Source organism: Panthera onca, chromosome D1 (assembly GCF_046562875.1).
Source record: "Panthera onca isolate mPanOnc1 chromosome D1, mPanOnc1 haplotype 2, whole genome shotgun sequence".
Classification (NCBI taxonomy): domain Eukaryota; kingdom Metazoa; phylum Chordata; class Mammalia; order Carnivora; family Felidae; genus Panthera; species Panthera onca.
Genome location: NC_138348.1, coordinates 707,501 through 723,261, shown reverse-complemented (window position 1 = coordinate 723,261; position 15,761 = coordinate 707,501). Strand labels below are relative to the sequence as shown.

The 15,761-nt window shown below is 55.2% G+C and overlaps 1 protein-coding gene and 1 non-coding gene across 3 annotated transcripts in view; both read right to left on the bottom strand.

Moving 5' to 3' along the window:
- AP2A2 (adaptor related protein complex 2 subunit alpha 2) overlaps nucleotides 1–15,761 on the bottom strand; it is an 82,513-nt gene that overhangs the window by 29,366 nt on the left and 37,386 nt on the right. For both annotated transcript variants that reach the window (XM_081790192.1, XM_081790193.1), the window contains exons 2-4: nucleotides 14,074–14,142; nucleotides 2,173–2,315; nucleotides 396–589 (exon numbers count right to left, since the gene is read on the bottom strand). In XM_081790192.1, the coding sequence (XP_081646318.1) occupies nucleotides 396–589; nucleotides 2,173–2,315; nucleotides 14,074–14,142 (406 nt within the window). The remainder of the gene's footprint in view (nucleotides 1–395; nucleotides 590–2,172; nucleotides 2,316–14,073; nucleotides 14,143–15,761) is intronic.
- LOC132662662 (U6atac minor spliceosomal RNA) lies at nucleotides 9,081–9,204 on the bottom strand. The gene has a single exon (XR_009602677.1). It is a non-coding gene; the product is annotated as a U6atac minor spliceosomal RNA (small nuclear RNA).

Below are 15,761 nucleotides of genomic sequence, written 5' to 3'. Positions count from 1 at the left end.
CCCACGTGGCCCCTCTCCAAATCAAAGGGGGTGGGGGTAGGTCTCTAAGAATTCTGTGCTTGAACTTTTCCCCAGTGACACTCTGGAGAAAGGGCGAGAAAGGGTGCTGCGCCACAACCCAGGACGACGCGCTCCTTCTTCGGCAGCCGCGTGGGAGGCCGGGCCCTTGTCGGTTGGTTGCAGCCGGCAGGGCCCTTCTTCCATGCTCTTCCAAACCCCGGCGGTACTGGGGCAGGAGAGGCGTGACGGGACTTCGCCAGGCACCTACACGTAGGGTTGCCCCGCTGCCTAAGACAGGGAGACGAACTCACCCTAGAAATCCTCTAAGTAGCTGCATGTTTGGTTCACTTAACGCGAGAGACACACGCACTTCCGACAAGTCACGGGACACATACCCAGCGACGAGGATTTTCGGAATCTCCCCAGCAAACGCCTCGGCCATCTCTCGGCTGCCCACGTTGGCGATGCAGTGCAGGGCCAGGCCCATGAAGGTGGGGTTCCGACTGGCCAGGTCGTTCTTGATGGCGTTGTTGATGAGCCGGATCAGCTCGCTGTTGGAGTTCACCAGCACAGAGATGAAGAGGTAGCCCTGGTTCCGGAGAGACAAGAGGACAGAGAGCTCGTGACGACCTGGGTCGACACGGACAACAAGGCACAAGCGTCCAGCCTTGGGCCGGCCTCCCGACGCCTCCACTGCCCAGTGTCCTGCAGGAGGGGTCGCGCCACAGAGGGTTCCTCTGCACTCTGATGAAAGCACCAGTGACAGTCCTGAGGGACGCACCCAAGAGGCACTTAGACGTCCCCATGGGAACCAGTCGCCTCGGTCCCCAGTCCCACCTCCCATCCCACTCACCTATCCATGGTACCACGTGTGAGCAATGTGGACTCACCACTGTCCTGAACAGGGCGGAAAGGACCCTGACTGGAAGGCCCCAAGAAACCATGATGAGTTCCCGAAACCCTGCTCACTCCGGCCTCACCCTCTCTCTTGATCTGTCTCTGCACCCTCACCACTGGCCCAACTCCAGCCCATGTCACCCCTGCCGTCCACACTCCCCCCATGCAGGGGACACAGTGACCTTCTCGAGACTCATCTCATCACTGACCGTGCAGGTGAAACTCCTGTGCAGCTTCCTGTTGGCCTTGGGAGAAAGGCCCCACCCACAAGCCCACCTCCCCCGTCTCCCCTCCAGCCACCGCTGCCCCTTCAGCGTGAGCCCAGCTGGGCGCTACTGGCTCTGTCTGCCCTCATCCCCCAGTTAAGTCCTCGTCCTTCTGTCCCCGCTCAGGATGCCCTCCTTGGAGGACCTTCCCTACTGGCCAGCCCCTCTCAGGGCCCCAGAAAGCTCTCCACACCTTCTGCCCTGGGCACTGGCCACAGCTATAATTCTCCGTTTACGAACTGTATGATGCCGTCTCCTCACTGAAAAAGGGCAGGGCCCACATCTGCTTTTGGTCCCTATGTCCCCAGGGGCCTCCCAGCAGACTGCTTGGTCCGTGGCAGACACCCAAATTCTTATCAGGTAAATACCAATACTTCATGACATTCCGGGGGGGTCTAGGGTTTTTTTGGTTTTTTGTTATTTTACTTCCTGCAAGTTAAATTTTCGGACAGAGGAAACTGTTAACTTTGCAACACTGGGGAAAACATAAAAATATTGCTACTCTGAGGAGCTACAGGGCTAAAGCTACAAAGCCGGAGAGGGCTTCAGGGGCCCAGGTGCCCAGGTGCCAGCGCCATCTGGAAGGGCACTGGGAGCGGGAAGCAGGGCAAGGGCACGCCCAGGAGCAGCTCCAGCTCTTCTGCCGCGGGGGTGTGGCGGCCTTGCCAGAAAGGGAAAGTTGTACAGGGACCACGGCTTGGGGGGGGGGGGGGTGTCCGTGCCGGTGAGTTAGCCAGACACTCTGGGGCAGGAAGCAGGCCTGCCCCAGACACCCCAGCCTGGCTCCCTGCAGCATCCATCTAGACCCACAGGAAGTCTCGGCTGCAGGGGAGCTGGAAAGAAAGAGCGAGGAAAGAAACGGCCTCCAAATCAGAAGAACACTGTCCAGGAGAAAAGGCCCTTCCACGGGCAAGATTGCCTCCTGCAGGGGAGGGGGGCCCTGGGGCCGCCTCGGGTGTCCTGGATGCCAGCCCCACCCCGACCCCCGCCCCCCTCCGGCGACACTCACGATCTGCTTCTCCGTGTATCTGTTGGAGCTCAGCAGGTTCACGGCCTCCATGTGCCCAAAGTCAATGTCATGACCCAGGAGGAAGATGAACAGCAACTTGCAGACGTACTTCTTTTTACTGTAGCCATCGAGAGCCTTGTCACCTACAGAAAAGGTGGGTGAAGTGGGAGGGCAGGGAAGTCATCGGCAGGAGCTGGACAGCAGGGCGCGGGCCCGCCTTCCACCGCACACGGGGCACCACCGTGCTGAACACGAGTGCGGGTGACAGGTGACGTTTCCAGACCGGGTGATGCACGGGAGAACCCAAGGGTGCGGCTTCCCTCAGAAACCGAAGCCAGAATCCTTACATCAAGAGCTCTGCCCGCCCCCTCCTCCCACCGACAGCCCCGGGCAGGCCAGGCCCCAGGGGGCCTCCCTGGGACCAACCAGCCCTGCCAGGGCCCCTGGAGTCAGCAAGTCGGTCTTTTAAATAAGTTATTTCCCGCAGGTGGATGAGGATGCTCTAAATGACCCCCCTTCACTTCAGTTTTAGGACAAAACACCCACCCGCGGAAGTCACACACGACAGGGCCAGAGGAACCGTGTCTTCACCCTAAACACAGCGCAAATGAGCACCTCACGAGACATCATGACGAGGCGGGTTCGAGACACATCACTGGCAGAACACAAACTGCTATTTAAAAAAGACCACCCAAGGGCGCCCGAGTGGCTCTGGTGGTTAAGCGTCCAACTTCGGCTCAGGTCATGATCTCGCGGTTCGTGAGTTCGAGCCCCACATCGGGCTCTGGGCTGACGGCTCAGGGCCCGGAGCCTGCTTCCGATTCTGTGTCTCCCTCTGTCTGCCCCTCCCCTGCCTGCACTCTGTCTCTCGCATTGTCTCAAAAATAAATAAACATTAAAAAAAAATAGAAAAGACCACCCTGCGCCATTTTAAGGATCGAAGTTCTCAATTCGCCGGACGAGGACACGGTTTTCCTTAGAGCCCACCACTAGCGGACTGCAGAGGTGACAACTAGAGAGATCGGTCATCTTTCTGAGCTGGGTCTCCCAGTGACACTGCTGTCACAGTGTGAAGGACCCGTGTGGGACATGCGAGGGCTGAAGGGGACTCGGGGACAGCACTGGCCTCACAAGTCGGGACCCTCGTGCTCGTGGGCCAACAAGCACTGGCTGACCACGGAGAGCGGTCTGGAAGGCCTCCCCCAAGACTTCCCAGGGGGACAATCACATGTCAGCCAGCCAGCTGGTCACCTCACCTTGAGACGTTCTGAGAAACCCTCCCTTTTCACCAACAAACTGATATACAATGTAATGACCTAAGAGTATAAAAGGAGTCCAGGCCTGGTTCCTCCACCACCGCCAGCCCCCACTGGCTCATCCGCTCCCCGCACCCGGGGAGCCCAGCTCTGGCTGGGACACCCCCCATCTGCTATGGGAAAGAGTCTGTAGGCTCAGCACATGCAGCCCAGGGCAAGCAGCACCGATCTCCCATCTCCTGCCCACCCGGATTCCATCACCTTCCGGAAGCCTCCTCTGACAACCAAGCCTAAGGTACCACCCTACCTCCTCTCACCTCCTGGAGACAGGTCTCTGCTACTCAGAGCACATCTTAAAGGAAAACACAGCAGCATCCAAAGAGAGAGAACAGCTCAGTCAGACTGAGCTCTGTGGAGACGGCCACAGAAGCACCTGGGGGCTCCTTCCCTGAAACCCCTTACTGGTTTCTGCTCCTGCAGGACCTCGGACACAGGGTCCCTCCTACAGCCCTCCCGGATGCCAGGAGACTTACAGCAGGGCCGTCACTAAGGCAAGAATAACCAGGCACCTCCTGGCCCCGGTGTGTGGCTATGATGTACAGTAACGGCCAGTGCCCAGAAGGCAGCTTCGGGAACTCACAAGGTACTGCAGAGAGTGGGGACGAACCTGGGTGCCAGCCCAGAGGGCAGTCCGGCACGCCACCCTGCCTGAAGCCAGAGCCCTGCCCCCAGTGAGAGGGTGGCTCTCCCAAGGGGAACCAGCAGGGAGACGCCCGACCGTGCCACAGGCCCGGCGTGATCGGGAAAGAAATGACGGCCCCAAGAGAGCGGGGCTCACATTATGCCCACGTGCCTCCCCCAGGCATCTGCCCAGTCCAGCCCCACCTGCTCTCAGGGGCTCCTCACCTACTCAAGAGTGACCCGTGGGGAAGCCTCTCCTTTCCACGGACCGCCCCCACCTTGGGTCCTGTCGTGGAGGGCGGTGCGGACGGGAGGGAAGCACTCTCACTTTCCACACATACGCTGGAGTCTGGCTGGGGCGGGGGGAGGGTCCCGTGGGCTTCGTGCGGTCTGGGGAGCACTGGCTGCCGCTGCCCCGCCGTCTCGGGGCCCACGGTGACTCCAGTGCTTTCTCTGGCAAGTGTCCAACCACCGGCCTTCCCAGCAGCAGCTACAAGGGCTGCAGACTCAGGGACCGGGTCCCCTCCCAGATCAAGAGGTACCCCACGGCGGCCCTGCCGGCCCTCACGGGCAAGGAAGGAGACACGGGCGCACTTCGGTCTCCTGAGCGGCCTCAAAAACAAAGAGCTCTGCTCACTCCGCAGCCCAGATGCTTTGTTTCCCTCAACAAAGAGTGTGCTTGCTGGCCCCGCCTGCGTCCACCCGCACGTTCCCAGCACCCAGCACCCACCCACCTCAGGAGCAAGGCCCGGGCAGGGCGGCCACATGGGTAGCCCCGCATCCTCTCCGTTCTTGAGGAGACCGAGCCCATCTCCCAAGGACAGAACTCGCTGGCTGGACACAGTGTCCCCGTGCCACCTGTCAGTTCCGAGCGCACCTCCACGAACGGCCCGGGGCAGAGCCCTCTGCTCGCCTCTCCCTCGTGGCTGTCTCAGTACAGGGCTGCTTGGGGGGGGGGGGGGGGGGGGGGGCGGTGCCACAGCTGCAGAAGGGGCCCTCCTGCAGTCTGGGGTGAGGACTGGAGGGGCTCCGAGGTCCCACAGTGAATTCAGGGCCCCACCCTGGCCATAACCTTCTCACGGCCCTCTCAAGGTGACCCCGGTGCCCACGCCATCATCCGGATCCCCTCTGCAGCCCCACGCTACCGGCCTGCCCGAGGTGGGTCGCCGCCCTCTGAGAGTTCCTGACGGCCCGTGCCCTGGCCCGGCCAAGCCAGCTGCCTTCTCTCTCTCCGGGGGCTGAGCTACCCCCTTGCTCCAAGGAGGGGCCTGCAGATCTGTCCTCCTGGGGGCTCTCCTTGGGCCCGAGGGGCCATACCTTGGGCCTTGCAGTCACCCTCACCAGAACTCAGGAGTTCCTCCCAGTGACCGTCCCTCCAAGCTGGTGTGGTTTCACTCGGACCAGACCAGACTGAGGTGGTCCTCACAATGTTAGTTTCAGGGCGGGCTAGAACTGTGTCTTTATTCCAGTAACTTCAAACTGTCAAACTGCACGTCTCGTGCCTGAAAGGGGGTGGCCCACGTCCCCACGTTCCGTGAAGACCAGAGAAGAGGGGAGGTGGGAAACAGGCCACACATCCTGACTGACGATCAGGATCCAGTCTGTGCCCGAGACCCCCAACTTGTCTACGGCCCCCTCCTCGGTGGGCCCTTCCAGAAATGAAGCGGGACACCACATCACGGCTTAGCACTGCCTGAGACGATGTGAGGCTTAGGACGACCCTGTATCACTGGCTCTTAAGACTCATGCCAATTTCAGGACGTGAAATGTGAAACAAGGTCTATCTGAGGATGACAAAAACCTGGTCCTTCTGTAAGAAGATATTAAGCAGTAAGACCCAAGACTGGAGAGTGAGTCACCAGTGCACCCAGACGCGGGGACAAACACGCTCCCTCCTCAGGCGCTGGGCTGGAGGGCAGGCACCCTGACAGTGGCTTAGTGTCTGGGTCAGAGCCAGGTCAGCCCTGCGTACCCACACAGCGGTGCTCCCCACGTGCACCCCCTCCAACCACACTGTTGTGTCCCTGCCGGCTCTGTCCCTGCCATGTCCCAGCACCGATCAACCTAAAACACCCTCAGTCGCTCATGCTTTTCAGGGCCTATCCTGTCTCATTCGACAGTGGCGACGGCCAACATTCGTCCAAGATAACCACTCTTAAGGGACAGGAGAAAGATGCCTATCAGTTTTACCTCTGACCCCAACAGGCCTCAGGCTGACACGAATCTGTCATTTGTGCCTTAAGGGCAGGGCTCTTGTGCTAAATGGAGACGTGGCCCGGGACACACAGGTTTCCAAACCCTCAGCCTCCACCGGGGGGGATCACGTGGGCAGTCACATCAAGTAGGGCAAGGGCGCCTGGCCCACTGTGAGGAGGTCTGAGCTTGGCCGCCCGAGTACGACCCTATCTCACCAAGAAAGATGTTCCCACCTGACAAATAAGATGCCAGCCAGAGCCCGTGTGGTTGCGGGCATAGCATCTGAGTCCCAGGAAGCAGACTCTTCCGGACAATTTCTGCGCTGTGGCCCTTTCCCACTGTTTTCTCTCACAGACACCGGTGCTCGACAAGTATCTCGCGATCAAAGAGGTGGAAAGACCAGGATGGACATGGCCCTTCCTCGCGTCTGCACCCTGACGGTACTCTTCCCTCGCCCCCACGCCATTCTGCCTGCCTCCTCCGTGAACCGGAGAATCCACTCTTCGCCCCCGAGTCCCCACAGACCCGAGGCGTTTCCTCCACTCTCTGTAATGCTTACTGATTTCAGTGGTTAGAAAAAGGGAGATGCAAATTAAAACCACAGGAAGGTTCCACTACACGCCCCCCACCGTAACCAAAACTCACAAGATCAACCGTGCCAAGTGCCGGCAAGAACGTGGAGGAACTGGGACCGCTCCCACCGGCTGGCAGGAGCGACACGTGCACAGCCCCCCGAAAACGCCGAAAGGCCCCCTGCCGCGGGCCCGGGGTGTGTGCCCAGCGGGAGTGCTCACCGCAGCCTCGGCCTCACAGGCAAGCGCGGGCGAGTGCACGGCGGTGCAGAAGCGCTCGCGGGCCACTGGCACACGCGCGTGCCCTGGGCGCACCGTGCTCAGCTGAAGAGACCTCGCGCCACCCAATCCCTTTCACGTGGGTTTCAAGAAACAGCAAAGCTACCGTGACACACGGCAGACTGGTGGCCGCTGGGGGCTGACGAAGGTGGCCGAGTACACGGGGACACAGGGAACATGTGGGGCGGCGGAATGTTCTGTGTCGTTTGTGGCGGCGGCTGCACGAATACATGCACCTTCCAAAATTCAAAGTGCACGCTTAAGTAAATTTCATTGCAAGTAAAACACATCCCATAAAGCCAACTTTTAAACCATTCCTGTCAAATACACCAGGAAGAAAGGCATAAAGCACGGGAGAACACTGGCGAGGACGGGGCGGGGGGGGGGGGGGGGGGGGGTGCGGCCGGCCCGTTGGGAGCCGGCGTGACGCCCCCTTGCCGAGAGCTTTCGCGCTTCCTCCATAAAAAGCTGTGCTTTACTTAAGTCTTTCTATACCTACAATAACCTAAGTTCTTTATGGGAGCTTTTTTTTAATGTTTTCTTTATTTGGGGGACAGTGCAAGCGGGGGAGGGGAGGGGGGAGGGGGGAGGGGGGATCCAAAGAGGGCTCTGTGATGACAGCACAGAGTCCGACACAGGGCTCGAACTCACAAACCGTGAGATCGTGACCTGAGCCTAAATCGGACACTTAACCGACTGAGCCACCCAGGCGCCCCCCCTTTATGGGAACGTCTTCATTCAGCTGTGCACCCCAGACCGTGGTGGACACCCAGTGGTTACGTAGCAAGTTAGCGGATGCCGTGTGGTACACCCCTGCGGACAGTCAGTAACAAGCAAGCGTGATGTCTCCGCGAAGGGTACCACAGCAGCTGCTTCCCAGAGGTCTCGAGGTGGAGCGTGCCGGCTGATGTCACAGTAACTACCCCAATCCACCCCAGACCCGGGAGGCTCACACAACAAGCACCACCTTCTCGCTCACGAGTCTGCAGGTCAGCCAAGACTCAGCAGGGGCGGCCTCCAGCCACAAGCGGGATCTAGGCCCGCACAGGGCGCCTCTCCTTCTCTCAGCCCAGCAGCACCCGAAGCACATCCTTCCCAAGGAGGCGATGGGAAGGCCCCCGAAGGGGCAAGTAGAGACAAGCAACCCTCCTCGAGGTTAGGTCTCAAAGTGGCGCACAGTCGTGGTCTACGTCCCACCGGCCACATCACATGACCAAGCCCCACATCCTTCCTCAAATGACAGAGCCCACCAGTGAGACCACCGGCCTCCAGCCTTCTCGGTGGCAGGGTTTCGGATTACAGATGCAACTTCCCGACGTTCTCAGGACCGTCACATTGTATCACTTCTCATCTACCTGCTTCCACGTGTATCTGTAACTGCACAAGGTGCTATGGTGCGCAGCGAGCGTGCGGTCACCTCCGTGGCCGCCACGTCTTTCCTCGTCTTCTGCCCCTCTGACCTTGCATCTGGGATTCTCTGCTTCTGGCCTCAAGTATATCCTTTGGAATTCCCTTTTCCTCACGGGAAACTCTCTCCATTTTTGTCTGAAGAAGCTCCGTTCCAGCTTCAGTCTTAGAAGATGCTCTTGCCGGGCAGTCTTCCACTGGCTGTTCTCCAGCACGGGGCCAGGCTTCCGATCTGCCGCGTGCCAAGTCGGCTGCCAGCACAGCTCCCCTGCCCGTGACTTGTGATCTCTGCATCCCCGCAGAACGCGTCTAGGTGTGCACCTCATTCACGCCACCTGTGTGTGTGGAGCCTGCAGTCTGGCCAATTTCACTCATTCCTTGTTTTTTAAGACACACAAATTCACTAAAATTTTGAAGATATTTCACAACGTACTGAAATCAGAAAATAAATTCTTAATATACGAAATCTAGAAAGATACAATTAGGAATTAGACTTTAAAGGACTTAGGGGGAAAAAAAACAATGACGGTCAGATGCCATGAAGCAGGTGGCACAGCCTAACGGTAAGCGTGCTGCCAGGCCCAAGGGCCCCCTCCATCCCCATCAAGGGGACAGCGAACTTCTCTCCTCTCGCACAACACAACTTCGTGCACTCTTAAAAGCTGCCACATTCTCTCTCTTTTCCTTCTGGGATGCCAACTAAACCTTTGAGACTTGACCACCACATCCCTTTACCTCTCGCCCACTGTCCTGTCCCCTGTTTGCTATTCAGGACCCGCTTTGTTCCTGTTGTTCAGAACACCAAATCTCTCTTCAACCATGTCTGCTGTGAAATCCAGAGTTCTTCACTTTGGTTTCTGCAGGTTTCAGTTCTGGGATTTCCATTTGCTCTAATATTTCAAATTCCGCTACGCCACCTTTCGCACCCAAGTTTCCTGCTACAAATTTCAAGGGTGCCTCTAGCTCTTTAAAAATGGCACACCTACCCCTTTACTACCATCTGAATCTGGTATCAGAGCTCTCCGTGAGTCTGTTCCCGTGGTCTCTGCTGATTCCCGCTCACGCCACCTTGACTCCCTATGTGCCTGGTTATCTGTGACCATAGGCTGGACTACGTGTGTGAAAATCCTAGGCATCATCTGTGGCCTGCAATGACAGTGTCCTCCTCCGGGGGACTGCTTTTCTTACCTTAACCCGAGTATAAAGTTCGAGGTGTCCAAAGCCCCACTGCACACCTGTGACAGGGCTGGCTCCCGTCCAGTCCACTCCTGCCCTTAGGGCACTGCCTTGAAAGTCTCCGTGTAAAGCAAAAAGGGTCTCCACTTCTCGTGGGCTCCGGGCTTTGATTCTTCTCCTAGACCAGGGTTGCTCAACTTCGGCATGTCGACATCTCAGGCCGATGGCTCTGGGTGGGGGGGGGGGGCTGTTGTATGTGCTGTAGCGTGTAAGCAGCTTCCCTGCCCTCCACCCACTAGATGGCAGTAACGCACCCCCCTCCTGGGTGGTGACAAAGGACCCGGTCTCCAGGTGTTGCAAATGTCCCCTGGAGGGCAAAGCCACCCTGACAGATAACCACCCTCTTGACTTCCATGGTCACATGAATGTCCGTTTCACGGTTCTTTCTTTGGGATCAGCGATCAGCGAACGCTCTCGAGGCACAAACAGCGGTGTGCTGTACTTGCTTATGTGGACACTCTCCTCCTCCTGGAGAAGGTCCAGAAACTCTCCTTGTTTCTTGTGATCTATGATGCTTCCAAGAGAGAATCCCAAGCAGGGTTTGGGATGCGGGGCTCAATCTCAGGCCTGCGAGACCGACTCGAGTTGAAATCCAGAGTCCGACACTCAACCAACTGAGCCACCCAGGCAACCCCTCAAGACTTTTTTTAACAGCGTATCCGAAGTCAGCACTGTCCAACCTGCAGCTTCTAGCCACGTGTGGCTACCGAGCACTTGAAGTGTGGCTGGTCTGCGTGGAGTGTGGAGTGTGCTGGAAGCGTAAAATACACACCAGAATTCGAAGACGTGGTATGAAAAAGACGTACGATATCTCTTTAGAAAAAGAGGTAACTTTTTCTATTGACTGCATGTTGCATTGATACTATTTTAGGCATATTACAATAAATAAAACATATTAAAACTAGGTTTTTGTGAAGTTTCATTTGTTGTTTTTTTTTAATGATCTCTACACTCAACCTGGGGCTCAAACTCATGACCCCAAGGTCAAGAGTCACACGCTCCACCAACTGAGCCAGCCAGGTGCTCCTAAAATGAGTTTCGTCTGTTTTTTACTTTTTTTTTAGTGTTGCTACTAGAAAATTTAGAATTATATGTATGTCTGCATTAGTGACTTGTATTATATTTCCACCATATGGTACAGACGTATGTTAGCTAATCTGCCACAACTGGACTCAGAAGCCCCCCAGGGTGCACATTTCTGAGGACAAAGGGTAGGTTTTCTATTATCTGTTACTATGCAAGGTGCACACATACTCAGTAATGCCAACTGCTTCACAGGGGAGAGGGAACCTCCTTCCCTCCCTAGGACAGCTTAGCTTAGGCAGGCATGAAGACAGAAGAAACAATACAAGGCTTGTTTGCCCCCAAACATTTATACAGAAAGTCTGAAGACATACCATCCGAAGGGCCATGAACCCGTTTTTAATAACAACACGATTAACGTTTATAGGCACTCACTCTCCATAGAGCACTTTACGCTTAGTTCCACGTACAGATATAATTACTGCAGCAGACACGGACCCTCCCTTCAGTGAAGGACTGGGGCTGCCAAGAGCGTGGGGACCTCAAAGGGTCAGCTTCATCAGGGACTGCCTTCCTTGGCTTCGAGCCACAGCTGCGCGAGGCGGGGGGACAAGGGCCCGGCCATGCCCACCCCACGCCAGATGCCCCTGACAGGCAATCTTCATGTCAAAGCTCCCGAACGGGCCTCCCCTGCCCGCCTCTAGCCCTCTCCCTCCCTTCCCTGTTCACAGATGCTCCTCTCATAAATCCTCAGCCCTCCAAGCCTAGCTCAGGGTCTGATTCACGGAGAATCCAGCCTGAAATGATCATCAGTAGCCCACGGGAAAGCTGAGAAAAGACACGGGGAAGGGTAAGTAACTTGACAAGGCAGCACACCTTGTAAAGCATCAGACCAAGGACACTGTCTGCAGGTGGTCAGGGCAACCTTACTCTTAACCACCATGTGACAGTGCCTTTAGGATGCAGTGAAAGTTACAAACCCCTCACCATGTGGCACAGACGGCAAACGGACCCACGGAACCATGCTCCACGTCACGTGGCGTGAGGGAAACGCACATCAAAACAGTCGTGAGATCCCTCCACACACCCGCTGGAGCGGCCCAAAGCCAGAACGGCGACATCACCCAATGCTGGAGAGGACACGGGGCGACGGGAACTCTCGTTTATCCCTGGTGGGAATGGGAAGTGGGGCGGCCGCTTTGGGAGACAGTCTGGTGGCTTCTGAGAAAACTCCACACGCCATTGCCACGCGACACGGAAGCCCCGCTCCCCGGTATTTACCGCGGGAGCCGAAGACCTACGTCCACGCAACGCGGGCTCACGGGACATTCGCGGCAGCTTTGTTTATAATCCCAGCAGCTATATTCACAACCGACAAAGCCCGGACGCCATCAAGATGTCCTTCAGCGGGCGGACAGATAAATAAACTGCGAGATGTCCAGGCGAGGAAATATTATTCGGCACCGAAAAGAAACGAGCTAGGAAGCCGTGGAAAGAAGGAATCTTAAAGGCACCTTACTAAGTAAAAGAAGCCAATCTGAAAAGACTACATACTGTATAATTCCAATTCTATGACATTCTGGAAAAGGCAAAACTATGGAGATGGTAAAAAGATCAGTGGTTGCCAGGGGCCGGGGGGAAGGAAAGGATAAACAGGTAGAGCACAAGAGACTTTTGGGGCAATGAAACAACTCTGTACGATACTGCAGTGATGGATATGTGTCATCACTCGTTTGTCCAAACACACAGAATGTACAGCCCCCAGAATGACCCATGACATCAACTGTGGACTTTGGGTGATGATGACGTGTTCACGTGGGTTCCTCAGCTGCCTGGTGGGGTGTCGACAGTGGGGAGGCTGTGCAGGTGTGGGGGCAGGGGTGTATGGGAAATCTCCATACCTTCCTCGATTTTGCTGTGAACCTAAAACTGCTCTAAAAAAATAAAATCTTGGGGCGCCTGGGTGGCTCAGTCGGTTGAGCATCCGACTTTGGCTCAGGTCATGATCTCACAGTTCATGAGTTCGAGCCCCGCATCAGGCTCTGTGCTGATAGCTCAGAGCCCAGATCCTGCTTCAAATTCTATGTCTTCCTCTCTCTCTCTGCTCCTCCCCGGCTCATGCTCTGTCTCGCTCTCCTTCAAAAATAAATAAAAACATGTAAAAAAAATTTTAATAAAAAAATAAAATCTTAACAAAGACAACTAAATAAAAAAAACTTAAGCGATGAAAATTATAGACCTCCCCAAACATACACACGTACTCTATACACGTATATGCACGCACATGTGTGTGTGAAACAGCAAACCTTTTCATGTGCAATTTCAGAAGTTTCACAGACCTTCTAGAAGATCCTCAGGCCTAATTCAAAATATGAAAACATAATCCTTTCCCTAGGGCTCCACAGGGAAATACTGGAGGTCCACTAGTTTGCATCCCTTGATAACACAGGATACCCATCCTCAAGCCCTGAGAAGCCACCCATTCCTAGAAATTCTGTGTCCCCCACACACACCCCACCCCGCCCCAGCTCCTTGGCTTCAGTCCCAGCCTCTCCTGTATTCACTGTTCCCGGGCAATTCCAGCCACTCTCATGGCTAAAGTCTGCTCAGCCACGTGAACCAGATGTCAAACCTGGAAAAATTCACTGAGAAAGTAAGCCTTAACGGATCAGCCAGCCTTTCACAAACGTGTCCTCGGTACCGACCATCTGCACTTTACAGCCCCTCAAGGTGCGGGCGCCCAGAGAGGTGCGCTCCAGACGTGCTGGCCTACAGAGAGCCACCACCTGAGTGGCTGGGCGATGTGGCTCGTGACTGGTTCACAAAGCCAGAAACACTTTGGTACAGGAAGTGCCCAGATAACTGTCACACTGAAACGATGAGAGGCCTCAGGTAGAGCACTTCTTTGAGATTCACGCTTTGAGCCCACACCGCACTGGGTCTGTCTGGGTCACCACTCCCAGACCTGAAGGAGTGAAGTCCAGGAGTGGAAGGAGCTGCTCTTCAGGAGGAGGCTGGGTCCCGGGAGGGGCCCCTCCACCCCATCCCTTCCACACAAGTTCTCAGACAACTCAAGAGCGACCAATGGCCTGACCCTGAGCACGTCTTAATTCCAGCAGAGCCACAGGAGTAACTGTGCTAACCCAGAACTTTGATTCAAAGAGGAAAGAGTTAAAAGGCATTAGAAGACGAGGCCCCGCTCCAGAAGATCTACAAAAGGACATTTCACGAAAAAGACTGAACACACTTACCTTTAAATTTTGATCTAATGTTTGCCAGTTCTTTGTTTATTCTCTTTATCTCTGCTTCTTTACTTTTGCCTAAAAAAAGAGAGAACACAAATGCATTTACTTTAACTTACTTCTGAGCAAACATCTGTTCCCCGACAAGACCAACACCTCAGAATTAAAGGCAAAAATCACTGCTTTTAGGAGGTAAAGAAAGAACCACACTGCCGGCAGCCAAAACCAGTAGGGAGGCAACTGGGACAGAAGCTGGGGCCCTGACACGGGCTGTCCCAGGTCAAAGCAGGGTGAGTCCATAAGCACCACACAGGAAAGCAGCCACTCTAAAAACCGAAGGGATCTACAGCACCATTGTTACTTTATTTTTTATTATTAACTTTATTTTAGAGACAGAAGAGGGGCCAAGGGAGGGAGAGAGAGAATCTTAAGCAGACTCTACACTCAGCACAGAGCCGGATGTGGGGCTGGATCCCACAACGCTGGGATCATGACCTGAGCCAAAATCAAGAGTCAGACTTTCAATCGACTGAGCCACCCAGGCACTCCTACAGCACCATTTTTAATCCCATCTTCTGCCACAGTTCTGGAACTGTAAGCACTCAAAATACCTGAACATTTTCCACAGTTAATAGTTAACTCCTAAAATTGACTGTTATTGCCATGGATAATTTTTGAAAGTATAAAGTTTTAATCCTTTCAGCAGCTTCCGATTTTCTTTCCCTATGAAATTCACCAAACTACAAAATCTGATAAGTCTTTTACCACATGCAATGAAGTCTGGGAAGTTTTCTCCATTATATGCAAAAGAGATGGAAAGTACATCATATACACGACAGTCAAACTTTTGCTAAATTCTACATCTGTTGCTAAATTGGACTCAATCCAACAAATATTTGTGTGTACGCAGCATGTCGGCCATGGAAGGGAGAGCAGACCGTGCACGGTTTTGCTCCACCTTGAGCGAATGTGGAAACCGAGGCTTCGAGAGTGTAGGACACTTCCTAAGGGCTACAAATCTTGACAAGTACCGTAAAAATGGAAGAAACGATTCATCACACAGGACACAGTGAGTTGTATGTGGAAACACATCTGTGTAAATGCCCATCACTCTGTGAAAGCCGGCACCAGTTTACTATCAAAGACCCTCTCCAGGCGAGTCCTTGCTTTAGCGCCAGCGTGCAGCGGGAGAGGAAAGGAAAGCAGCCGCTGGGACAAGTACCGCCCCCACGCTCACAGATGCGCAGACATTGTGCTCGCCTGCGTCCTCCTCCAGAAATGCTGTCCACCTGCTCTGCCTCCCCTTGTGGAACGTCTGTCACCTCCTCCAGCAAGGCGGCCTCCCTCTCTCCAGGACGCTCCCAGAACATCATTTATCTTTTACTGCTAATTTGCTATTAGGTAGGGCTTCCCATCTGCCAGATTAAAGGAACACTGCTTTAAGCCAATCCTACCCTAGAAAGCCCCTATGGAGCAGCTGGTCAGGACAGGGCCACGAGGCAGGCTCACTCACCAGGCACCGTTCGAGGTACCGAGACAGACAGACGTAGGTCAAAACAACACTTCCTACCCTCAGGGAGCCACCGTTCCAGGCAGCAGTGGGGGCTGGAGACCTTTAACGGGACAAGCACAGCACAGCGAGCTCTGGGGAAACAGGGAGGCAGATGGGCTGGGAAGGGGCGTCCAGCCCCCCTCAG